The following is a 26,075-nucleotide window of genomic DNA, read 5'->3' as shown; positions in this document are numbered from 1 at the left end:
AGTGATTCACTATGACTCAAACATGCTTTTCTCCTGCCCTGTTAGTGAACAGTACATTAAGATGTAAATCCAGAAAATAAACCAACAAAATAGATAAAATATCACTAAAAAACTAAGTAGTTGACCAAAAAAATGGAAGATTTACCCCCAACATTTTCCCACATCTTTACTTTATACACAGAAATAGCTTCCTGATTACTGGGTATACAGTCTACAGACCAAATAAAAACATCATGAAATTTCCTGGTATCTGTAGAACAGACACTTCAAAAGTATAAAATTTTGGAGCCCAGGCCTTCAGACTATACTCCTGCAATTCCTCTCTGTTGCAGCACCTACCGACTTAAAGGCTGGTATCTATGTTAAGCAAGCAACCTGGCTCCGGCCCACCTCAACAGCCTAGACTCTGCTACTCTGTCACTTCCACCCTCTGTTCTCCCACACAGACACTCCAGGCTCTCCACCCACACATGTTCACAGCTATTCCCTCTGCTGTCCAGGGCCCAGGGTCCAGCTACACCTCTCGAGTGGCCCTGGCTGTACGTACCATGTGCCTGTCTGTCTGACCCCACCTCACCATAAGCTTCAAGGGCAAGGCCAGGAAGGGCAGGGCCAGGGCAACTTCTGATTTCTGACATAGACAAGTATGAGATGTACCCCCCGGGTTCCATTCCCCACTCCCAGAATCAGTGAATTTTTCCTTACAAACCGCGGTTAAGGCTTTCCATGACTGATGTTTCATCATCAAACACTAAAACAACAAAGAACCCCTCTTCATATTAAGTATTCCATCCTGCCCCGTTTTCCTCAGATGCAACCACAAAACCATGAAAGAAAACATGAGACGCCAACAGCAACCCTGCTCTACAGAAAATGTCAACTGTGTCTCAGAGGCCACTATGTCCACCCATCAGACCAGTCCGCTGCATTCCTTTAGGGTTGAAAAAGGTTTCTCACCTGAATCGCAATACCGGAATGGTTACTGTCTGTGTGCATGTGTGGCTTATCCTCATGAGTTGGCCACTGGTTCTGTGGAGGACCCATCCGGTCCTGGGACTTGGACGCGGGGAACGTAAAATACTCTCTGGGGTATGTCTGCGTGGGAATGGGGTATGCTTCAGGCCTGGGTGGAGGGGTCTGCTCCTGGGAAAGGCAAGAACAAAGGAGAACTGGCTCTCACAATCTGTACAATGGGCTTACTGAATTCCAATTATTTACTTCAAAATAAAAAGTAATAACTTTAAAAAAACGTGTTAAAAATCAGTGTTCGATTCCATTCAGAGAATAATGATCAAACATTTATTCTGCCAAGACTTATTAATTTAAAACTAATTTACTTGACTACCAAAAAAAAACAAAAAACAAAATCCATTGCCGTCAAGTCATTTCCAACCCATAGCGGCCCTAGAGGAGAGAGCAGAACTACCCCATAGGGTTTCCAAGGCTATAATCTTTACAGAAGCAGACTGCCACATCTTTCTCCCACACAGCAGCTGGTTGAGTTCGAACTGCCAACCTTTTGGTTAGCAGCCGAGCACTTAATCAATGCATCCAAAATCAAAAGATTAAATACTGCAAATTTGTCAACTATGTTCCAGCTAATCTACAGAGTAAACATTTTTTGGGTAACTTAGCCATCCTAGAGGAAGCCTATGTATTTAAGTGCAGTAGGAAGCTTTTCGCTTATCTCTTCAGACCTCAGTGCAGAGGTTTCCAGTAGAAACCGACGTTATCTTAGCTGTCGTTCCCGTGGCATATGTGTGTTTCCCTCCAGGACTAGGGGGCTGGTCTGTTGGACGCAATCAGGAAAAGAAAGTTTAATGTTAAGCAGACAAACAAATGGAATATAACAACGCTCTTTACAGATAACCATGTCACATTCATCTTCCTACTGTAATGTAAGCGAGGTGTCTAGCTCACAGAGATAAACACAGAGGTGAGGCATCAGGCCCCCCATGTCCACGCCACTGCTCGGGGGACCCCAGCTGGGGCAAGTGCTGTGCCCGAACGCCGGGGGCCGGCCAAAGCGGCGGCTGCATGAGCTACCAGTCTCTGTTGCATATTCTTCCTCTTTTTTCCTTACACCATTACATAAAAATGGACAAGCCACCGACCCTCCTGCTTGCTGGTAGTCTGCTGCCCCTGCGGCGGCTGCCCCTGCGGCGGCTGCCCCTGCGGCGGCTGCCCCTGCTGCAGACACAACCACTGGATCTGCCTAGAGCATGCGCTGAACCATAAGGCTCCCAGCTTGGTTCTGACTCTCGCTGAAGAGCAGCGGTCTCCACGCCCTGCAGCGCCCAGCCTCACTCTGATGGGGACCCACGCAGGCACTGGGATGCAACTGGAGAGAATTTAAAGACAAGAGGACAGAAGGCAACTCTCACTTGCTACGTTGGGACTGGAACGGTGATCAGCCCTATTCTTCATCAGCCTGTCATCGCCCGGCAGTTTCTTCGGTTCGCTGTACTCTGCCCAAGGCAGCTGAGGGCTCTCGGGGGACCCATTCTGAGCTGAATTATTATAGAGCTCAAAACCTTCGCTCTTTGGTCGGGGTTTACCTGAGCCACGGCGATCTGAAACTGAAATCAAAGCACGGTCAAGAATTCATTTGTTAAGAGTTTGTCTTATTTGAATTATGAATTACCCTAATTTTACAATGTCTAAAATTCTCTAAGAACTTGTTATTAGTGTAAGAAATAGGTGGTTTTTATTTAATGGTAAATATTTCCATAGACTCTCCTAAAAACTTTCAAATAAACGTATTTTTTAAAAGTACATTTTCAAAGGCTATTTTCTCATAAACTGAAACTATCTCTTCTAAGTATTAAAACTACTTTTGAAGTTTTTTTTTTTACTAATAGATACTATACTTCCCACACATCTTAAAAAGTAGCTAATTTTTCAGTCTCTCTGGGTCTTATCCTATGATCACCCATCACGTGATGCGTTGTTCAGCTCTCCGTTTATCACTCGGTTTCGTATCCTCTGGCTTTATGACCCTATTTACTACCTACTTTTAACAGCTTCCCTCTTTGATTTCCAACTCTTCACATCCAGTTTGTTTCTTCTAAATGACGTTAAACTAAGAAATCAGACAACCAAAATATGACATTTTGTTATGCTAAAGCACATGCATCACACAAGACACGGCTGCTCAGGCTCCTTTTTTTTTCCCTAATAAGCACGTGGTTCAGGTGCTCAGATGCCTCTCTGTTAGCTGCCATCAGGAGCTGGCCTGGCTGTGCGGCTCTGACTGCCCAGACTTCTGACTTATGGGGATGAGGGCTGCCGTGAGGCCCTACCAGAGGGCTAGGCACACGTTTAGCAAAGTGCGTCATTAGGGTTAATCCAGGAGGTATTTCATGATTTCAGAGACAATGTGAGTCGTCCTGGTTTTCTAACCAAGTCTTTAAAAAGCCTTACATTTATATTGACTTTACTCTGAGATTTTTGATGATTTTCAAAACCATGGTTTCCATATGCAAATTACTTTATTCAAGAAACTTTGTTGCTTAAAGTGAATTACATATGACTGGATGTTCATGTCCTGTCTCAGCAAACGCAGACTACAGCAACCACTCTCAATGTGCGTGTACCGTCACTCAGTGAAGGGTTCTATACATTCTCTAAAGCCCTGGTAGTCTGCCTGCTATCAAAGCTGGGAATTATCCACACACGAGTCCACCCACCACTGCCGTCTACTGTATGCCAGGCACATGGAAGCTCACCAGCAACGGGACACTCAGACAGACGGCAGGTTAGCCGGCTCTGAGGGGAGGGACCCCCAGGTCACATGGCCCACATCTGAAGCCTGCTTCTAGCAACCGATAGATAGTATCTTGGGCACCGTATGCAACTGCTCTCATCCTCAACTTCCTGATCTTTAAAACTGGAATAATGGTAATACTGACTCCGTAGGTTTGGCTGAGTACTAGAAGAGGCACCGACTGGGAAGTGTCTGGCTTACAGGAAGTGTTCAGTAAGAGTCAGTCATGGCAGCACAGGAGCAGTCAGTTATTTGTAAGGAGTCCTTACGTCTTTGCATCATTGGAGACGGCTGGTTGAGCAGTGTAGCAAGGCCGTGATAAATCGCTCCTTGTTTTGCCACTTCTAATGTCACCACAGAGCTTGTTCTTGTCATGAGTTCTGCTGCCCTAGGAAGAGAGCCATCACAAATGTCAGGAGGGTGTCATCCAGTGTCTCCTGTTGCCACGGTGGCCTATGACCACGGCCGTATCTGGCAGCTTCGCCTGCTCTTCTGGGTGGTACTCTTGACTTTCAGGTAATTTTTAAAGGAAGAAGCAGGCATGCAGGTAATTTAACTACCAAAACCTGAGAACACATCTATTATTATATCAAGAATAATAAGATGACATTCAGAAACTTCAAGAAGTACACAGTATTCTTTTTAGTTTCAAAGAAACTGTTCCAGGCCAAAATACATATTTATAATCTGCTAGCAAATGGAATGTCACATACACTAAGAGTTTTACACTTTAAAAGATGAAAAGAATATGACTTTTCAGCGTTATTTTTCATCTTCCAATTCCAAGATTTAATGCCAAATATCATCAAAAACTGCATAAACTGCAAGCATAGATCGTCAAACAAAAAGTCATACCTCTCCTGAGACAGTCCTACCAGACTCCGCCCGTCCACACTGAGGAGCTGGTCACCTGCAGCCAGCCGTCCGTCCTGTTTACACCCAGAGGGTTGCGTGTGTGTGAGCCCGTGTGTGTGAGCACGTGTGTGTGAGTGTGCGGGTGTGAGTGAGTGTGCAGATGGGTGTGCGTTAGGATGTGGGAATAGCAGAGGGGAGAGGGGAAGAACAAGAAAAGGTAGTTAGTACATACTGTACTCATTCTTTCACAAATTTTTTTCTTTTTTAGCAAATGTTACATAGTGTTTCATAACTAAATCTACCAGTGGATTATCTCACACCACTGGTTAAATGCACTACGCTGGAAATTTACATTTTTAAATTTATACTAACCACATCTGCAGCGCCTCCTTTGACAACAGATTTGACATAGATTCCGAGTTTATCCTGACCCGCACCCTAAGCAAAAAGAAGAAACACCACACTGAAAAGGGTGCAGTAGGAAAGACAGCACTCAGTACAGCAGCACCAAACAAAACCACCACACGTACACGGACAGCTGTGACAAAGCCCTGGTTTTTCTTTCTGCGTGCAAATTAGGACGATAAAAACTATATTAATATATCAAAACTGTATTCACAGCATCAACTTTGTATTTGGTAAAATTAAGAAACTAACAAGAAATGTTACTATTTTGTTTTTGAATTAAAAAGAAATACACTCCTGAAGAAAAAAAATCAGTTATTAATTAATCAGTTGATGTTGTTGTTGTTGTTGTTGTTGTTAGGTGCTGCTGAGTGGGCTCCAACTCCAACTCATAGCGACCCTCTATACAAGAGAACAGAACGCTGCCCGCCCCTGCACCACCCTCCCAGCGGCAGGTAGGGTTGAGCCTACTGTTGCGGCCACTCTGTCAGTCGATCTCGTTGACGGTCTCTCTCTTTTTCCCTGACCCTCCACTTTACTAATAAGCATGATGTCTTTCTCTAGGGAATGGTCTGTCCCGATGACATGTTCAAAGGAAGTAAGCTGAAGTCTTACCATCCTTGCTTCTGAGGGGCATTCTGTCTGTACTTCTTCCAAGACAGATTTGTTTGTTCCTCTGGCAGTCCATGGTATAGTCAATACTCTTCACCAATACCACAATTGGAATGTGCCAATTCTTCAGTCTTCCTTATTCACCGTTCAGCTTTCCCATGCATGTGAGGCGACTGAAAATACCATGGCTTGGGTCAGGCGCACCTTAGTCTTCAAGGTGACATCTTTGCTTTTCAACACTTTAAGGAGGTCCTTTGCAGCAGATTTACCCAATGCAATGCATCAGCTCATTTCTTGACTGCTGCTTCCATGGCTGTTGATTGTGGATCCAAGTAAAATGAAATCCTTGGCAACTTCAATCTTTTCTCTGTTTATCATGATGTTGCTCATTGGTCCAGTTGTGAGGATTTTTGTTTTCTTTATGTTGAGGGGCAAACCATACTGAAGGCTGTGGTCTTTGATCTTCATCAGTAAGTGCTTCAAGTCCTCTTCACTTTCAGCAAGCAAGGTTGCTTCATCTGCATATTGAAGGTTATTAATGAGTCTTCCTCCAGTCCTGATGCCCATCCTTCTTCATACAGTCCAGTTCTCAGATTATTTGCTGACCACACTGATTGAATAGGTGTGGTGAAACAACACAACCCTGACCCACACCATTCCTGACTTTAAACCACCAAGTATCCCCTTGCTCTGTCTGAACAACTGCTTGATGAGAAGACTAAAACAGACTTGGAATCCAGAAGGCAGTTTGAGAATGTGCTAAATAGTGAACTAAAAACCACTTTTAATGATATATGCTATTAATCATCTTAATACAAAATGTAATTTACCCTTGTATTTTTATATTCCAATATTTACACAAGGGGAAAAAAAAACCCTGCATGTGGCAAACACTGAAAAGGAAACAGTAGGAGAGAGACGTGCCACCACACGTCGACAAGGCTGGCGACGGCCGCATGCACGCAGCAGAGCCTTGGCACACGTCGGAGCAGCTCTAGCAGATGGAGTGGTTTCCGGGTGGCAAGGCAGGCAGATACTGACGATGACACCAAGTGAACCAGGACGCGTTTGGACAGATGATGACAGCGCAGTGAAAACAGTGTACAGGATGTGTTATGTTTCTTGTACGAAGTTGCTGTTTGCCTGTTCTTTATCTGGGTCTTATTTGTGAAAGGTTTCCCCCTGCTGTCGAAAGTGTGTGCGTATAGTAATCAGGACTTACTTCCTCTGCATTGTTGTCCTTTACCATACTGTCACTGTCTTGAAACCTTAGAAAACGGATCAAGTACGACGTGACATGTGGCTTACTCTGGAAATACGCTGCGCCTAGGGTGGAGTTGGTCAAATGAGGGGATATCTGAGCTGTGCCCTTTTTCAAGTGGCTTTCTTTAGGAACTGTCAGCACGTTGTTGAATGGAAGTGTAACTCTGCGTGGACTAAGGACAGTCAGCAACGTGTACTCAAAGTTGCACTATCGGAAGGTGAGTGTGTTATCTGGTGTGTGTACCATCTGGTACTGCTGGTCCTGTACCAGAAATATCTTCTGTTATTATTATAATAAAGCCTGTGGCAGCCAGAACTTGACGGGGCTGCCTTATTTTTCTGGCAAGTTTTCCAGCTTTGACAGGGTGCAGTCTTTTGTATTGCTCTCTATTAAGAATCCTACCTCACAAATACCGAGAGTTTTCCCTCTTAAACAGGTTTCCCCCTTACACAGGTTCTGGCTCTAGTAGATTTTACTGTACTTGCTTTTTAAACTTTGTTTAGCCACTTAAAATCTGATTATGGCCCAATTCACTTCAAATCCATCCCAAGTGATATACTGGTTTTCTAACAACAACAACAACAAAAAATCACAATTTACACCACACCACCCCCAACACAAAAGCAGAAACCCTGGTAGCATAGTGGTTAAGTGCTACGGCTGCTAACCAAACAGTCGGCAGTTCGAATCCGCCAGGCGCTCCTTGCGAACTCTGTGGGGCAGTTCTACTCTGTCCTCTAGGGTTGCTATGAGTCGGAATTGACTCGATTGCACTGGGCTTTCGGTTTTAACAGAAAAGCTAGAAACCCTAAGCATTTCAGCCTATGGCACCAAATGTGCTATTTTAGGAAGCGGTACACGCTGCATTACAGTCAGGTAACGAATAATGAGAAAGCATAGTATTTGACAAATGATAGATATTATTTTCTTCCACGATGAAAATCCATCTGGACTTGCTTATTTAATTCCAAATAACATGAATCTATATCTCTCATAGCAAAAAGAGGTCTTCATCTCAGAAAGTTCATGATTATTAGAGACCTCAATTCAAACGAATCACTAGAGTCTAAAATGTCTACTTAAGGTTTTAACTAAAAATAGACTTTAATTAAAAGTCATCAACATCACAAAATAGGCTGTTTTAAAAATATATTCTTAAAAGAGACAGACAGACATGATCAGAAGTAACGTGTCTAGATCTAGAATCTTCTAACAGGGCTTCAAGCTTTGGCTGGCATCTGGACCTTCTGAACGCGGTCCTGGCCTCGCACGATTACCTGGTGAATATCCTCTATTAGCAGACAGCTTGGCCTCCACTTCTGGGAACTGATTCCTAGCCCATCAGCCCCCCACAGACGGCCTGGCTCCAGTGGAAAGTCCTGCTTGCCTTCACTGGCTCCCTCCCACCTCTGTGCTTATTTGAATCCTCCCCTTACTTCAGCTGCAGCTCACACTTACACAGGAGCAGTGTGGGTTGCGGATAGAATTGCTGTAGAAAAATTGCAGCTATAATGTCAATTCTTTTACAAAAACAAAATTACAGATGAAAAGCTGGAGACTACAATTACTCCCAGGATCAAATGTCACATTCTCTGCCCAACTATCACATGACCAAAGGTCTTGATCTGGCCACGGCAGGCTTGGTCAGGACTGACGACCTGACCAGGCAGAAAGCAGGACAAATAAGCTCTGTTTCTTCCCTGTTGACCGCCATTGATGCTGGGAGCCATGGACGGACTCTGGGTTCAGTGGTGGCTAGGGCAGCCCAGGCAAATGCTAACAGTTCCCTAAGGTTAACAAGCACTTTCCCCACCTGCCCCACTTCATTTAAACAAAAACAAGAATGCCACAGCCTATGCTAAAAGTTACATAAAATAAAATTTATTAATTTCAGAAAGATGAAATCTCTTAATTTATCTTATTTCTAAACAAGAATGCACAGAACAATCTGGCCCACTAAGAGGGAACTTAGAGAAGATTAATTAAAATAATCTTACTAGCTTCTATTGCGCACACACACACAATATTAAAGCTAACTTTATAGTAAGTCTATTCATTTTCCAATCAAAAAAGGAAAATGAGGTCCAGAAGTTTCAACTTTTTTAGCTGCTACATATAAGTGTGCCACCCAAAACCAAGGACCTTGCCATCGAGTCAATTCTGACTCACAGTGACCCTATAGGACAGAGGAGAACTGCCCCACAGGGCTTCCAAGGAGCACCTAGTGGATTCGGACTGCCAGCCTTTTCGTAAGCAGCCGAGCTCTTGACCACTGCATGACCAGGTTTCCCAATGTATCACATCAGTCACTAAAATAATGTAAATACAAGCTATTTAAGTACTGACACAAGCCCAGTATAGAAGTGTAAAGAAGTAGCTTTTCAGGTGTCGGTAACAAGAAATATCGGACACCCTAAACTACTGCGGAGCTCTGATGGGTTGTTAACCAAAAGGCTAGCAGTTCAAATCCATCAGCTACTCCATGGAAATCCTATGGGGCAGTTCTACTCTGTCCTATAGGGTTGCTATGAGTCGAAATCGACTACAGCAAAAAGTATTTGTTTTTTAAACTGTACTGCAAAATAGTGTAGCCACAAGTGGCTAGTGAACACTGAAATGTTCAGTAAATGTAAAACACACTCAGATCTCAAAGACTCAATACAGAAAACACAATGTAAAATATTTCATCAATAACTTTTACACTGACTACATGTTGAACTGATAGCACTTTGGATTTGCTGGGTTAAATAAAGCATGTCTTTAAAAATAATTTCATTAAAAAAAATCTTTTTACTGTGGTTAGTAGAACATTTAAAATTAGATATGTGGCCCACATGCTATTTCCACTGGACAGTACTGCTCTAAAATCGACAGGGTTCACAGTACGTATGTTATTAGTGTCCACAGGTACTAGCAATAAGTTGATAAATACGTAGACGGCTGGGTCAAAGTGAGATCTCACTCATAAAATACAGCACGTATGCTAACTTGCTACACCCTGATTTCAAACCTCGAGAAAGGTAACAAGAGCCGTTAAAACTGAGAGCAGAGTATAAAAGATAAACATACAAAGACTGTGTCGTTTAAAGAATTACTTGTCTAAAAGTACTTAAAATGGTTATTTGAAAAGATATTATTGCATTTTTTGTCTTTTTTTTTTTTTTGCCCAAAATAATTTGCAAAATAATCATCATAACCATTTAAGATTGCCCATTACTCACTAAATAAATCAGATTTCTTTAAAAAAGAATCTTTGGGAAGTAGTTTCCAGGTACCATGGATTACGAATTTAACTGACTATAACTTTGGGATGAATTCAACAAGCTCAGACACTGGAGTAAATCCTCTTACCACTAACGCAAGTCTCCCCGGAAGCATAAGCGGCACCACATCCACAGAGCTTCACTCGGCGCTTGTGGGCCTCCAACATAACTTAGGAACATCCCAGAATGATCCCCAAAATATACTAGCCAGGTGGTACAAAAGAAAGGCAAATCTATACCCTAAATCTTTTTTAAGAAAACAGCAATTAAAATGAAATGCAACCAAAAATCACTACACGTGTGATCTCAAAACTTTGATCTTAAAATGTTATCTTCAAACTGTGTGTCTTTTCTTGAAAGAGTAAGATGGGGGTTGAGAGGGAGGTGGGACTCATGAAAGAGAGAGGAGAGAGAAGAAAGGGCAGAGCTGGGAGAAAAAAGGTGAAGAAACTGCATCTGAAGCCAACTTGTAGAAAAAAATTATGGAGGGAGATGGTCATAAGCTAAAAAAAAGAAAAGTTACCGAAGAGAAATACAGCTCCCCCAGCTACACGTTAGGCCCTGGAACTGAGGGGGAACACTCACCTACTAGTGCCTCATGTACTGCTCCCCTGAAGTCTGCTGAGAAAGGGCCAGGAGGAAAGGCTGCCTGCAGCGTCCTGCCCTCCCGGCTGGCCGTGCTAGCCAGCTCTGGGAGGCGGCAGGAAGGGCAGGTGGTCTCACCTCGCGCAGAGGCGCAGCCCAGTGTGGGAGTGCTGTGAGTAACAGCATGGGGACATCATTACAACACGATCCAAAAAAAACGGGCAGCAGGCGGAAGGGCATGCCTCCCACAGCACCAAGGCGAGCCTATTGTTTCAGGCACAGAACATCTGGTTTCTTTAGCTACAGGGTCTGAAACAACAATGAGTTGGCACCACCCAGGAGCTCGGGGATACTGAAGTCGCACCAGGCCTAACTTAGTACAGTGCTCCGGCTTCTTTTCTCAGTGTTTTTAATTGCTTATTTCCAGCCAAACAAGTAGTTCTGATTTCATAAACTGTCAAAATCCAGACTAGGGCTTGAGTAACATTCTGAAGCTGTCTTCTGGTAGGAATTATCTTAACTCTAAAATACCCAGTTGTAAAATTCGTTCTTGCCTACCTGCAGCCACACTGAAGGTATGTGACAGACTGCCCCGACAGGCAGGGTGTGTACCAGTCGCCTCGAGGGGACCCAGCCCTCCGCCCTGTGGCCCTACCTGTGAGACACAGACTAGCAGCATGTCCCCTGACCATAAATGGAGTCACTAGCTGGGGAACCTTCCCTGAGGCCCTCAGCTGGGCTTCAGGAGGTCCACGAATCCCTGAAAATTGTGAGATGTGGGCTGTGTGACTTTCACCAGGGACCACATACAGAGCGTCCCCAGATCCTCATGGTGGGCTGAGAGACAGACCCTCAGAGGGGTGGGAGCAACAGGGATGACGGGGACACAGGGGTGACAGGGACAGCCTCCCTCCCGAAGGCTGTATCCTGGATGCCAAGTGGAAGGGTGAGGAGGCCGCTGGACAGGGGCTGCCCAGGAGCCTCTTTACCCAGGTGGGCCCCCCAAACAGCACTGTCCTCCACCTGTCCCACAGAATGAAAGCATGGCAGCTCTGCTCTAGAGTATTCCCATTTTATACCTCTGTTATATTATTTTGACATTGTAGACTGAATTCACTCTTGCACTCAATTCGAGAAATAACACTTAAGCCATAATTATAAAAATAGACAAAAATATTATTCTATTACATAATTTACTATTTTGGAACAAAAATATGAAATACTGCTTCCCGATTCATGAGCACTAGCCATGACGAGCACTGTGTAGTTTGGCACAATTTAATGAAAGTTGCTTTTGGTATTTCCATTGAACAAAGTGTCAGTTACACCAAGTTCTCTGGAACTGACTTCAACAGGAGCCAAGGGTCTCCTGACTTAGGTCCTCAGACCAGGTCTCCCTGCGTGGTAGCAATCAGATGATTAAAGCACAGGGGAGGGAGGTGCTCAGCCCTTCAAAGGACTGAAGTCAGATGATTAAAGCACAGGGGAGGGAGGTGCTCAGCCCTTCAAAGGACTGAAGTACAGCTGGTGGAAGGACTCACCCTGCACGCCGGCAGGAGGCAGACTGGTGAACACCGTCCTCACGCTCTCATTCGCAAGGCGCAAAACTCTTATTCTGTGTTTTAAGCAACTAAGCTTTGAAAACAAAACCAGCATACAATCTAAAAGTACAAACCAGAACATCTCTGCAGCAGTATTTAACTAGCCGTTTTTAAATAAAATAGTAAAATACCCTAAGTGCTTTTAAAATTGTCATTTTTATGTTCACTTTCAGGAAAAAAACAAAGGTTTAGAGAAAGTCTACATACAGTAAAACCACCTAATATGCCCAAAAGGAATATGGATATTCCTGCACATACTGTCAGCCAATTAGACAGCAGCCACTGCTGTTACTGAAGCAGTTCTCACCGTGTTGTAACCAGCAGGATTAAATCTTAGAGTGCACAGGAGCCCTGTATTTTTACAGACCTTAAGAACCTGCAGCATGAAGACAGGGAGCAACAATCATCTGGGTGTGTGATTACAGGCTGCATTACATGGCTGCTTCAGAGCAAGTCAATTATTGACAGGTTTAGGCAAGTGACAGTGGAAGAAAGGCATTCCCCAGAGAGCAGGGAACACCGACAACAGCACCACGGAGAAACTCACCACAGATTCCACTCTGCCGACAACGGAGAACCACATTTTCATCTCGAGGGCTCCAGCAACTTCTCCAACTGGAAAAACCAACGGTCTACCCTCTCGGTCTTCAACAGCAACCCACACGGCCGGGGTTCAAGACCGACCAGCCCAATCCCGAGCTGGCTCAGAGAGACTGTGGCGTTTGTCAACACTCACCAGAATCAGCGCAACATTCAGATCTTACGTAATCAGACGGCTCTGATTTTCATCTACTTTGCCGTTTATTACTCTTTAGGAAGAACTAGGAAAGTAAAAACGGAAGAGATTCTTTGTATTTAAAAAATCCAAACCAAACAGGAAGCATTGTGTTGTCCCGGGGATGAGTAAGAAGTAGCATTCTAAACTTCCCCCAAAGTAGTTTTTTATAAAGTAAACTGCATACACACACTGCTTCCCAATCATCTGGATTTCATAAAACTTAACCACAATGTGGAAGGAGAGTCAGGGAGCTGAGCACCAAAACTTCTCAAGGCTGCAGCAGCTAAGCCACACTAATTATAAAAAAAAATCTAAAAAGACTGGGCCAGATACAAAAACCACAACAGCTTATAGAAAAAACAAGCACGCAGACATGGTACATGTTACGGAGGGTAAAATTTAACTACAGAAAGCCCCCAGGCTCTTCTGCAGAAAAAAATTATGACGCGATGCAGCAAGGGATCAAGAATAATAAAAATGACAGATAATGTTTACTGTCTGACTGTTAAGTACCAGTAGTCAGTTGCCATGGAGTTCATTCCAACTCCTGGCAGCTCCACGTGTGTCAGGGTAGAACTGTCATCCATAGGGTTTAATGGCTGATTTTTTGAAAGCAGATCACCAAGCCTTTCTGCCAATAACCATCTACACCACCTAGGGATTCCTGATTATCAATTACCAGGTTCAAACTACTTTACGTGACTTCTCTTAATACGGTAGCCTGCTGTTATTGTCATCTTAAAGGCAGAGAACTGAGGCTTCAGAGGGTAAGCAATTTGCACAGGGTCCCATGGCTACTGTGTGGCAGTCAGATCTGCACTGTGGCAGTGATCCAGAGCTCAGGCATCTGACACTGGGCAGCACTGCTCCTAACAGTGCCATGTAGTCATGCAAGCCCTGCTAGAGACGCAGCCAGAGGCAGGCTGACGACTACAAATGGTGTCGAAAGCAAAGCCCCTGGCCCCATATGCAGACCTGACCCTTACACTGCATCCCTGAAAGCAAATCTGTTCTATTATTATAATTTATGTACACCTATGGTATGTACCGGGTTGCTACAGGCTGACACTGATTCAAAGGCAACGGGTTTGGTTTTGGTATGGTACATATCAAGGAGCCCTGGTGGTGCAACGGTTAAGTGCTTGGCTGCTAATGAAAGGTCGGTGGTTCAAACCCACCAGCAGCATCTTGGGAGAAAAGGCCAAGTGATCGGTCCCCGGAAAGAACACACCTAGGAAGCTCTACGGAGCAGGGCAGTTCTACTCTGTCACATGGGGTTGCTGTGAGTCAGAACTGGCGGCACACACTACCACCACAACAATAGTCCATGCGTATCAACTACACAACGACATAGTTATTTCAGCAATGTGCATGAATTATTTCTTTTGCTGCACCTTTCTAGCAACTATCTACTAGGTAACACATTCACCCATTTTGGCAGACAACCCAAATCTCAAATGCGACATGTTCAAAACTGTTCTCTAGAGCCCCACCACGAAAACTGCCCCCTTTCATTCTCCTACCTCAGCAACCCATCTTCAGTAACAGCCTCCACCCACCAGGCTGCTCGAGATGGAACCAGGACTCGTTTTGGTATTTCCCTCTCACTCACTGTATCCAATTCACTAACTGATCCAGGACTGACCCATTCAGCAAATACGACATTAACCCCCACTGTGCACCAGGAACTCAGCCCTGCCCTCAAAGGGCATCTGCTGTAGCAGGGGTCGTGTGCTCTGCACCAAGACAGGCCTGCAGTAGTTGTCGCTTCTCTGCCTCTGCCACTTCCCCGTTGTTAGCCTCCAGCACCTTCCATCTGGGATGCCAGTAAAAGCACGCTTACTAGTCCCTGTGGTTCTACTTCCTTGAATCCAAGCGCCATGAACTTGTGAAAACACATTTCAAAACTGTGCTGACCATATGGCACTGTTACTTAAGCTGCTTCTTCGGCTCCTTGCTTCAGTTGTAATAAAACCCACAGCTTGTCGGGCCTACAGCCACAAGTCCCCACCCCACGCCGGCAAGTAGCCACCTGTGTGTGTGAATAAAGTTTTATTGGAACACAGCCACGCTCATCTACTTGTGCATCGTCTGTAGCTGCTTTGGAGCTACAGTGGCAGAGTTGAGTAGCTGCAGTGCAGACCATATGGCCCACAAAAATTTACAATGTGACCCTTCACAGAAAAGTATGCCGCCTCTTGCTCTCCATGACCTGGTCCCAACCTACCTGTCCAGTCCACCTCAGACAGCTTCCCCTTATGCCCTGGGCTCCAGTCATTGACTCTGGAGAGCTGAGGCTTCCTCCTGCCTGAGGTCTCTGCACAAGCCACCTCCCCTGGGCCTCCCTACTCACCTAACACCACACCCCTTCAAGTCTCAGCTTCTAAGTCATATCCTCAGAGAGGCCCTCATGGACCTGCACGCCAGTTACAGAGCTGACACATTCACTAAATATCCACACATGGAGAATGATCCACGCTGGCATTTCCTGCATCATGCCTTTTGGCCCAGTCCCTCAGAGGCATGTAGACACAGTCTGCGGGTTACATGTCCTACCTACGTACGATCCATAGTTATGCACCAAACCCTGTAAAACTTACTATATTAAAAATTCAAGGTACATACAGTGGTTCATAATAACGAATGGGTGCTACTTTGCAATGCACACCCAAACATTATCGTTACTACCACATAATTATGTTAAAGATGTTTTAGTGTATCTGGAAGTGTTTCTTTAATGTTTTTTATTCACAGAAAGGTACACGATATACTGAGACAATCGTTTGATTGACGTTCGATATAAACCATACCTAGCTGTTCTGACTGACGTACAAATCTGACGTAGTCAGATTTAGGAATGAAACTCGTCTGTAATCCAGGACTGCCTGTACTGACAGGTGAATGGACTGCTCAAGGTTACTGCTATCCTTGGTGGGAGAAGAAAAGAACTTTCACCAGATAAAAAATAACATTCATGAGCGTCAAATCCACACTTAGTCTCATTAAATCTGTTGTATAAGCTAATACATTGACCATCTTACTCATAACTAAACTTGGATTCTCTTTCAAAAACCACTTTTTAATGTTTCTTCTAGTTTTAATTTATGGAGTAAGACCTACGAAAGCTGGAGCCCATATAAGGCGGAAACCTGTTAAGAGAAGGAAAACTCAAATATTTTCCATTAACGGAGAGCAATAGAAAAGTGGTAAGGCTGCACCCTGTCAAAGGCGGAAACCTTGCGAGACCTGGAAAAATAAGGCAGTCCCATCAAGCTCCAGCTCTCACAGGCGTCAGTGTACATACTATCCACTGTGGAAAATATTTTAAAAAACCAGAAACAAGAACAAAATGAAAATCACTTCTTTGCTGGGGAGGCTTCCCCTCCTCCACCTTACAGATGGCGCGTGTTTGTGTCCCCGGGAAGGGGAGGAACAGGCACCTCTCCAGCCACCCCAACCAACTACCGGGAAGGGGGCTGGCTTTCCGTGATTGTGACACAAGGATTGTGAAAAAAGGATTGTGACACAGGGCCAAGAGAATGAGCAGAAGCCTTCCCCTTCCCTCCAGCTGTACAGGTGACCGGGGTGGGGAGGAGTGCTTGGTTCTGTATTCACAGACCGCTGGAGACGTACACATCAGCCATGCTGGTCAACCTGGCTTTGACTGGTGAAAGTTCATCTTCTGATCTATACCTAACTCCCTCTTCTGTTACAATTCCCCACTAAACCCCAAAATCCCAGCTAGAAATGCTGTTAACATTGTTATTTCCCAGCTTTTTCTGCTACACATCTCTTTTTAAGTGTCTCTCTTGGTATAAGATACAAGAAAAACACTAAAGATGTAAAGATAAAAAAAAGTGGAAACTTACACCCTATTTTTCGTTTAACCTCAGGAAGATACAATAGGAACTCGATATTCTCTTCTGAAATAAATACTATTTTAACATTTAGCCACAAGCTTATTCTAATATTGAGAAAAGTTTTTATGAAGTTCCAGTTTTAAAAGTACTATGATATCCTAAAGTTGTTCCCCTGTGGACTTCTAAGTTAGGTGAAGGGGAGTCAGCGACTGCACCATACAGACACCAAGACTCTCTCCTTAGCACAAATCACAAGTATGTTTATAATAGCAAGGATTCAGAGGTCATTTGTGTTTTATAACAAACTACTTTCTACTCAATATACACAAAGGTAATTTTGCAAATATTGCATTTGTCCTCTCATGCTTCTTTTTATGTCAACCCGCTCCTTCCGCCTGGGGGAGATGAGGACTGTTATGGGAAGGACTTCCTCATTTTCACTGACCCTCCACTTTACCAACCATGATGTCCTTTTCTAGCCATCGATGACATGTCCACGGTAAGCAAGCCGAAGCCTCGCCTCCTCGCTTCTAAGGAGCATCCTGGCTGTATTTCCTCTAAGACTGACCTATCTGTCCTTCTGGCCTGCACGCTGTATTCAATACCACAGTTTGAGCACACTGACTCTGGGTCAAGAACTTGACGTGGGCAGTTTTGTGTCCACTGCCACAGACTGGAAGGTGAAGGGACTCGAACACCAAGAGCTCCTGGAGGGTGGCCCCAAAATCTGTGCTACCAGAACCAGAGGCAGCCCAGGAGAAGAAGGCAATTTCCAGAGCTCCACTCCCTGCCTTCTGGAGAGAACAGCCGGGGATTGGGACCAGAAATCTCTGATTCTTATCTGCATGAAAGTTGGAAAAAGGGTCTCTCAGACCCAGCCGCTGATGCAGTTACGGATCTGTTTTTCTGATTCCAGCAAACCAAGCAGTTTTCTAGGGAGCCGGTGCTTCTTCCCATTTTGACGATGCCTTTCCACCGCCTGTCTGAGCACCAGCTGCTCAGCCTCAAGGCGTCACTCACTCCGACTACATTTTCAGAGGAAGAGATCACCTCTCACCTCACTGAGCCTAAACACAGTGGTTCCATTCACCAACACTATTCCTCTCCTCCCACAAAAACAAAACTGAACATGCATCTCACCAGGCGGTCCAGTACTCCCACACAACTCAGCTCTGAACGAGGACCGACTTAGCGTTCAGAGGACAATTTACACATCACGGTCCTGTCCTACCTTTGCTGCGACAATGCTAAGGCCCATTCCGTTCTGCTTCTTGAGGGTCACAGTGATTATTTCAGGTTCCTTCCTCAGCGGCTGGGCCTAAAGGAAGGAAACAAAGATTTATCTTATGACTGAAAGGAAGAGCTTCTATGTGGTTAGCTGACTTATGATCTACTCGATCATATTCAATGCAGTGAATGGGGAAAGAAAATGAAAAAGGGCAGGAGAGGAAAACTGTAAAAAAAAAAAAAAATCAAATAATACGCATAATTTTCAAGTATTACTCTGATAAACTAAATATCAATACTCTTGACTCAGAGAGTCTTGAAGGCGAAGCTAATCACAGATGCTATTAAAGTATCATTTGAGGAACTTAATTTATAAAACAAAAACTGAAGTTTAATTGGAGCCCTGGTCTATTGTTAAAAAATCTGATCATAAAGACAAAATCCAATTTTACTTTGTTACCCTTCAAAACAAATAACCAAGTTTTTTTTTTTTTTTTTTTTAAAGAGGTTTAACTTTATTTTATACTGTGAAGGGTAGCAATAAATAGTCAAAACAGAAATGATCTAACGTCTTTGTCTCTTGGGAAAATGCAAGTTATTTTAAATAGAATAAATAAAACAACTACGGGACTGGTGCTACAGTATCCCGACTTCTCTGTTATGATGTAAACGCCACTTGGCTGGAGAGTCAACCCAAAGTTACTAAACTACAGCCCATTCTGCAACAGATTCCTCAGACTGAGAAGGTGAAATAATCCTTTGAAGTTTTATCATATATGCATGTCATACCTCATGCCAAAGAGTCAACAAAATCAAAGAAGAACATCAGCAGGACACACATACTAAGGATGAAGTTCATTAAATAAATACATGAGCATGAAGGCACACTGCCCAGGAAGTAATCTTTACGGGCGCTGTCAATCTACAAGGAAAAGGGCTGAAGCCTGTGAGAGAGTATTTTGAAGGAAATAACATTAGATGACATTATCATTAAAAAAAAAAAAAAAAATCAAATCTGAAATCTCCTGAGGAATCTGTGAATAAACTAGCAAGATAAAGAATGAGCAATTCCAGCTAAGAAGGGACTTGGTTCTTCCATAAAATTAGAAGTTGCTGCTATTACTTGGATTCTGATAAACAACAGCTAGTAAGGTTAATAAAAAATATGGGAGGTATGTGCACTTTATCAGTAGGTTAAATGTGATCACATACTGGTAACAGAACAAACACCAATTAATTCAACTTTCGGAGAGGGACATGATGCGTGCTCAAATCTAAGTATAGTAGCAAGCAAAAATAAATGAATGTCTTTTAATTTAACATACAAAACATGCCCTACAGTCTTCGTCATCCATTAAGTACTGCCACCCTGCATCATCTATGTTTTCTGGGAGATCAGGTAGTAACAGGCACATTCTTTTGGTCGCCTACTGATTAATAACTTAGGATGGCACAGGCCAAGCCTTTGGAGCTGCAGAAAACTTCTGAGTTGTTTTCACATTCTAGAATCCTTAAATCCTGGCCCTGGTGCGCACTGGTCTATTTCCATTCCTTCTCGGAATAATGGACAGGTGATTAAACTACCACCAATCACACCTGACAGACTGAGCCCTCTCCATATTAACCTGGACTCATGTGGCAGTATCTGCTTGCTCTTTTGAACTGTTAAGTGGCTTGAAAGATAAAAAAGGCATTTATACAATACTGTTAAAGGTATTGTTTTTTTATTAAAGGTAAGTGAGAAAGAACAAAGATTAAAAAGGAAGAATTTCATTTGTTTATATCTTCCCTGGGCTGATATGATGTTAAACAAAGACACATGAGTGTTTGCAGTACAAGTCAAATTGGAGCTGACATCCCTTTCTAAAACACAGAAAAGCATCATTTTTTCTCTAAAACTTTCTGTAGGAAGCAAAATAGACCTTTGTTAAAGTTTATGAAGCCAGGTAATACTGTGACTTATCACTCTTTCAAAAATAAATACAACATAATCAGTAAATGACTTGACATATATTTAAGACAAGGGAGAAATAATTGTAAGGAAAAATACTTTTGCCAAAGAAAAATATTTTCCTAACAGACTCTGATAAGGCTGCCATATTAATGGACTCTGAAAATATTGCATTAAGGCAGGTGTAACTATGGGTACAAACATTCCTTTTTTAAAAAAGTACCATCTGTTTATAGATCAGCCTGTGCAGACATGGTCTAAAATGAGGGGGAGAGGAGAGTATATACACACCCACAGACATACACAGACACACACACAACATGTACATACATCATGGGTTTCAGATTCCTGTGTAAAAACAGGCAAGGATAATTTAAAAATTCCCCATCAGTCCACCTGTCTTCCTCCCCGTCATCCCCCCACCTGTCATCCTCAGGATACTTACCAGCTCTGTGTTCTCGCGCATCAGGTGACTTTCATAATCCGCACCTTCAAAATAGATGGTCCAAGTACCTGGTGAGCGCAGATGCGGGATCAGCCTGCAAAATCCTGAGGAGACAAGGGGGTCAGAAGAATGAAGAGGCGCATATGCCCTACCTGGCCTTCCACGAGAAGGCGGGGTCGATAACCGTCTGCTTATTATCCAGTGACAACACTTACTTTTCTTACCCTAGGCCCCTTATTTCCTCCGAGGGCTGAATTACCAGACATTTAAAGTCGTGACTCTGTTTTGCTCTCATATGGTTCCAACAGAAGGCAGAAAAGCAGAACTGGCTTCGCCCTCTGCTGTGCTCCAGAAGCACCTCTCTCTCCCTGAACTGTGGGGAACTGGCCTCGCCCTCTGCTGTGCTCCAGAAGCACCTCTCTCTCCCTGAACTGTGAGGAACTGGCCTCGCCCTCTGCTGTGCCCCAGAAGCACCTCTCTCCCCCTGAACTGCGGGGAACTGGCCTCGCCCTCTGCTGTGCCCCAGAAGCACCTCTCTCCCCCTGAACTGCGGGGAACTGGCCTCGCCCTCTGCTGTGCTCCAGAAGCACCTCTCTCTCCCTGAACTGTGAGGAACTGGCCTCGCCCTCTGCTGTGCCCCAGAAGCACCTCTCTCCCCCTGAACTGCGGGGAACTGGCCTCGCCCTCTGCTGTGCTCCAGAAGCACCTCTCTCTCCCTGAACTGCGAGGAACTGGCCTCGCCCTCTGCTGTGCTCCAGAAGCACCTCTCTCTCCCTGAACTGTGGGGAACTGGCCTCGCCCTCTGCTGTGCTCCAGAAGCACCTCTCTCTCCCTGAACTGTGAGGAACTGGCCTCGCCCTCTGCTGTGCCCCAGAAGCACCTCTCTCCCCCTGAACTGCGGGGAACTGGCCTCGCCCTCTGCTGTGCCCCAGAAGCACCTCTCTCCCCCTGAACTGCGGGGAACTGGCCTCGCCCTCTGCTGTGCTCCAGAAGCACCTCTCTCTCCCTGAACTGTGAGGAACTGGCCTCGCCCTCTGCTGTGCCCCAGAAGCACCTCTCTCCCCCTGAACTGCGGGGAACTGGCCTCGCCCTCTGCTGTGCTCCAGAAGCACCTCTCTCTCCCTGAACTGCGAGGAACTGGCCTCGCCCTCTGCTGTGCTCCAGAAGCACCTCTCTCTCCCTGAACTGTGAGGAACTGGCCTCATCCTCTGCTGTGCTCCAGAAGCACCTCTCTCCCTGAACTGTGAGGAACTGGTCTCGCCTTCTGCTGTGCTCCAGAAGCACCTCTCTCTCCCTAAACTGTGAGGAACTGGCCTCGCCCTCTGCTATGCTCCAGAAGCACCACTCTCCCCTTGAACTGCACTGTGGTTACTTCCCATCGGGTCTGCCCATGCCATGGGTCCAAGAGCTCCTCGCCAGCACTCAGAGGACGTGTTTAGCGGAGGAAAACGTGAGAGGGGACCAGAGGAGGGCGCTGACAGAGGATGTCCGCCCACAATTAGGTCACACACATGATTTTACAGCCCCTTCTGCAAACTCTCTTACGAGTCACCTTCATTTATTCTTACAAATAAATTTTAGAATCATAAAGTTCTAAAGATTACCTTTAATATTTTCATTGGGGACAAATGACATCTTCATAAAACTAAGCCCTTCGAAAAACACTAGGTTTTATTTACTCAAATCTGACTTTTTCCTCAGTAATTTTCTGACCAAGTCGTGTCACATAGGCCTTGCACAATCCTGTTGCGTTTTCTCAAAGTGGCCCCTTCCTACCATTGTCTACAGACCCTAGGCAGCAGTCTCTCTAGCCCTCACAGAGCGAGAACAGGAACAAGGGCGTGAGCACGGGGACAAGCGCGTGAGCACATGGCGTGAGCAGGGGGACGAGGGCGTGAGCAGGGGGACGAGGGCCTGGGGTCTCTGTGGCACTGGCTTGTCCTCCATCTGCTCTATGTCTCATCAGCAAGTATGATTCTGACTGTTATGTTTAGACAGCCATGAGGTCGTGCTTACAAAAAAAAACAAGTTATCAAAAATCACATTCAGTTAAAATAAGGATATAAAGTAATTCTGCTTAGTTCTTTTTTTTGTTAAGTAAAAATTATTGTTTCAACCTACTTTCTTTAAAATATCATCTACAACTTGCTTCTCTTTCATGTTTTCGGGAATCAAACATTAGCAAGGCTGCAATTTCGCCACTTGCAGATGATCTTCTTACTTTGACAGTCAGGTCTCCTACCAAGCCCTGAGCCACATTGCAGAGCCCTATCATGCCATATTAGCTTAAGAAGCGCACTTGCGAGCAGGTCTGAGTCTATGCTGCTTTTATGGTCTTCTCCACAGAACTGTGCAGGACAAAAAGCAAATGGAATGCAAGCCAAGAGCACATAGTAGTTCTTTAATAAAGAACTGAGTGTGAAGAATTAAAATGCTGATGTCATACAGGAAAACACCCTTTTCTTTCTAAGTCCTTTAAAGGCCTCACGTGCTAGGCTGCATGGACTAGTATCACCTCACACGTATGTATAATGGGGCAATGCCACGGCTATGATGAAGTATCACATGCGAAACAAGATTAATCATTCGCCAGTGCCTAAGGGGCGTCACCCAGAAACTCAGTCATCAAGTCAAGCCCTCACTGTTTCCGATTCAGCAAACATCTACACTGTGGCACACATCACAGAACTGCCCGGTGCTTTTGGCACATTAGTTATACATATGTGCAAAGCACTATTGCAAGTTAGTCTTCCCGTATGTTCATTTACAATGTATTCATTCAAAAAACATTTACTGAGCACTTAGCAAGCAACAGGCACCACGTTAGGACAGAGGAATACGGGAAAGCAGCAGCACAGACAAGCCTCTCGTGAAGCAACTGCTAGTCCAGCATGAAGCAGACACATGAAGACGCTCCACGCGCCATGTGATGGGCAGCATCGCAGAAGTACGGACGAGTAACTGAAATACCCATGAAGAACAAGGCTGACGCCTGGGGAAGGGTATGTCCAGCGTGAGGAAGGGGAGGGGTTTCAAGAGCAAGTGGCTCCAGACTGGAGTTTAAGAAAAGAAATGGCGGGGCAGAGAGCTGCTGGAGCAAGAGCACGGGCACGCAGCTCAAAGCTCCACCTTGATAAAGGTGACACGTGTGACCCTCAGGGGGAACTGAGATGGGGGTGGCCTCATGCTCCCCAGCGGTGATGAGGACGAGTTCCCAGCATGAGAGCCCTAAACAAGCCAGCTTAAAAGGTCTGATGGCTGTATGGAGGGTGGAGGGGAGAGTGGAGAAGTTGGCGAGAAGAACTGAGAAGACCACCGATGCCAGCAGTGACTAGCATGACACACGTGTGCGTAAAATGCATGAGGCGTGTTGTTGACGGGCTTGGTCTCTGGTTTGCTGAGACGGTATGCTGCAGACCTTTAAACAGCCCTGAGGGGTCACGGAACTGCCCACTCAGCAGCTCCAACTACTGCCCTGGGACCACCACTACTCTGGCACAGAGTTCCCGCATGCCCACGCCCGCCTGGCCAGTGGCTGTTGATATGCAGGGCACCAGTCCAGGCCACTAGAGCAGGACATAAGGCTCAGGATGCTCACTGCCCAGCCAAACCTTTTCTGGAACTGTGCTGCAGAGCTGGGCCTCTCGTCCTTTCACTGGAGCCAGGCCCGCCCCAGGACCAAGTGCTCCCTTCCCGTCCCTGCTGCCTCCTCGTCTCTCATGTGCATCCAATCCTGTCTCGGCATCTGCTTCTCTGAGGGCCAGAACCAAGTCCAGAACCACCTAAATCTGGTGAGGGCTACAAGGACAACCACATCCTTTGTTCTGCAACCAACACCATCTCACTAGAAGAAGCATCCTTTGTAAAACGAATTTTTTAACTACCGTTTATTTACAAAGCATGCACACTAAACTTATGTATCTAAGACCTTCATTTTACTATTATTATTTATTATTTTTTAAACTAACATCTAAACCTTGGGTATATTTTCTACTCATTTGAGCTATTCTCCACACTGCAAAAAGCAGCAGAGAGGGAACGAACTGGTGTAATTCAAATGCTCATGCTTTAGGAATAACTGCAGTATTTTCATTAAATTTTCTCCGCAATAGACATCAACAAGAAAACGTATCAGAGATTATGAAACAACGTTTGTGAAATCAGCTGTGCTTAAACTCCGCAGAGCTGTAAAACCTTTCAAACATAAAACGAGTCCACGGAGCTTATAATATACTTGAGGTCCGACACAGCCGTCGGTTAATCAGCACACAAGCAGGCTGTGTCTTGGCTAACGTGACAGCACACTTACACCATGGCTCTGTTGGTGCTCTACAACCACCCCACAGGACAGGTACTATCAACACCCATTTCACAGATGGGCAAGCTGAGGCACAGAGATGAAGTGCCCGAGACAATCCAACTTGTAGGGGAGAGAGTTGAGGTTAGCATTTGGGGACCCTGGTTCCAAGGCTTGTGCTATTCTTAGCTACTCTGCTCTCCTGGGATCAGTGCAAAGTTTACAGTCTTGTTCTTAGTGGATGAGTCAGCCTACCCTGCTCATCAAATACCAAGAAGGCAGTCCAGGCAGAAGTCTAATCATGACACTGACTGAGCAGAACACTGGCTCACTGCTGAGCATCACAGGATCTCCACAAAACCTTGTGTGCAGTACACTGACTGCTTCCAATGCAAAGGGTGTGCACTCACACACTAGTGGACTACTGTCTTGTAAGAATATACAACTGAAAAAATGCTAACTGCGACCTTGGTCACAGTCAGACCGCAGGTACAGCAAATGGGACTTACCTCGCTGGCAAAGAGGGTCTAAGAATTCTTGTAAACCATTTGGAATGTTTCTGACAACATCACAAGAATAGCCGTCTTCCGGCAGAAGGAAGGGCAGCTGCAGGTCAGGATCCTCCTCCAGCTGTACTTCTCTCCCATCACTGCGAGCTAACTCGTCGGCGGTATTCTCAGCCACAGCCACTACATTTTCTATAAGATCCTGGAAACAAATGCAACATTAAAAAGAAAGTGTTTCGTGTAGGTGGCCAATAATTATTCAAAAGCCAAGTTTAATCACTGTAGCATGGGTTCTTTTGCAGACACCACACACACACACACACACACACACACACACACACACACACACACACGAAGGGTTTTAGAGGGAAACAAATCTATCGGTATGTGCAAACTCAGCTTTACAAAGCAAAGCACCACCAGCAAATATAGACACTGACACCAATATACAGGTTACTTCTGAGTCATGGGCATTCTTTAAAAAAACGTTTTTGATATATAATATATACACAGGCAGTCATGTGAATGCACAAGTTTAATGACCACCTGTTCAAGAAATTAAACAGTGGCACCTGAGACACTGCCTGCACCCTCACCGTCCCCTCCTTCCCCCAACGGTCAGGATGCCCAGACTTCTGGTACCTGAGACACCGCCCACAC

At 44.9% G+C, this 26,075-nt stretch overlaps 2 protein-coding genes across 33 annotated transcripts in view; both read right to left on the bottom strand.

Annotated features, from left to right (window-relative positions):
- Positions 1 to 26,075, bottom strand: part of AFDN (afadin, adherens junction formation factor) — a 176,259-nt gene that overhangs the window by 25,032 nt on the left and 125,152 nt on the right. For all 32 annotated transcript variants that reach the window (XR_007519849.1, XR_007519853.1, XR_007519855.1 and 29 more), the window contains 9 exons: positions 25,419 to 25,617; positions 20,613 to 20,716; positions 18,221 to 18,307; positions 4,994 to 5,059; positions 4,622 to 4,695; positions 4,036 to 4,154; positions 2,385 to 2,579; positions 1,698 to 1,789; positions 958 to 1,143 (listed from right to left, as the gene is read on the bottom strand). Coding sequence is in view for 6 of the 32 variants with exons in the window: in XM_049905603.1 (XP_049761560.1) it covers positions 958 to 1,143; positions 1,698 to 1,789; positions 2,385 to 2,579; positions 4,036 to 4,154; positions 4,622 to 4,695; positions 4,994 to 5,059; positions 18,221 to 18,307; positions 20,613 to 20,716; positions 25,419 to 25,617 (1,122 nt within the window). In the remaining 26 variants the exon portion in view is untranslated. The remainder of the gene's footprint in view (positions 1 to 957; positions 1,144 to 1,697; positions 1,790 to 2,384; positions 2,580 to 4,035; positions 4,155 to 4,621; positions 4,696 to 4,993; positions 5,060 to 18,220; positions 18,308 to 20,612; positions 20,717 to 25,418; positions 25,618 to 26,075) is intronic.
- Positions 20,723 to 25,412, bottom strand: LOC126087876 (uncharacterized). Its single transcript, XM_049905723.1, has 2 exons — positions 21,783 to 25,412; positions 20,723 to 21,724 (listed from the first exon to the last, which is right to left on the bottom strand). The coding sequence occupies exons 1-2, from the start codon at positions 21,815 to 21,817 to the stop codon at positions 20,833 to 20,835; spliced, it is 927 nt and encodes a 308-aa protein (XP_049761680.1). The 5' UTR covers positions 21,818 to 25,412; the 3' UTR covers positions 20,723 to 20,832.

This window comes from Elephas maximus, chromosome 1 (assembly GCF_024166365.1).
Source record: "Elephas maximus indicus isolate mEleMax1 chromosome 1, mEleMax1 primary haplotype, whole genome shotgun sequence".
Classification (NCBI taxonomy): Eukaryota; Metazoa; Chordata; class Mammalia; order Proboscidea; family Elephantidae; genus Elephas; species Elephas maximus.
Note: the sequence above shows the minus strand (reverse complement) of the source record. Positions and strands in the feature narration are given on the sequence as shown.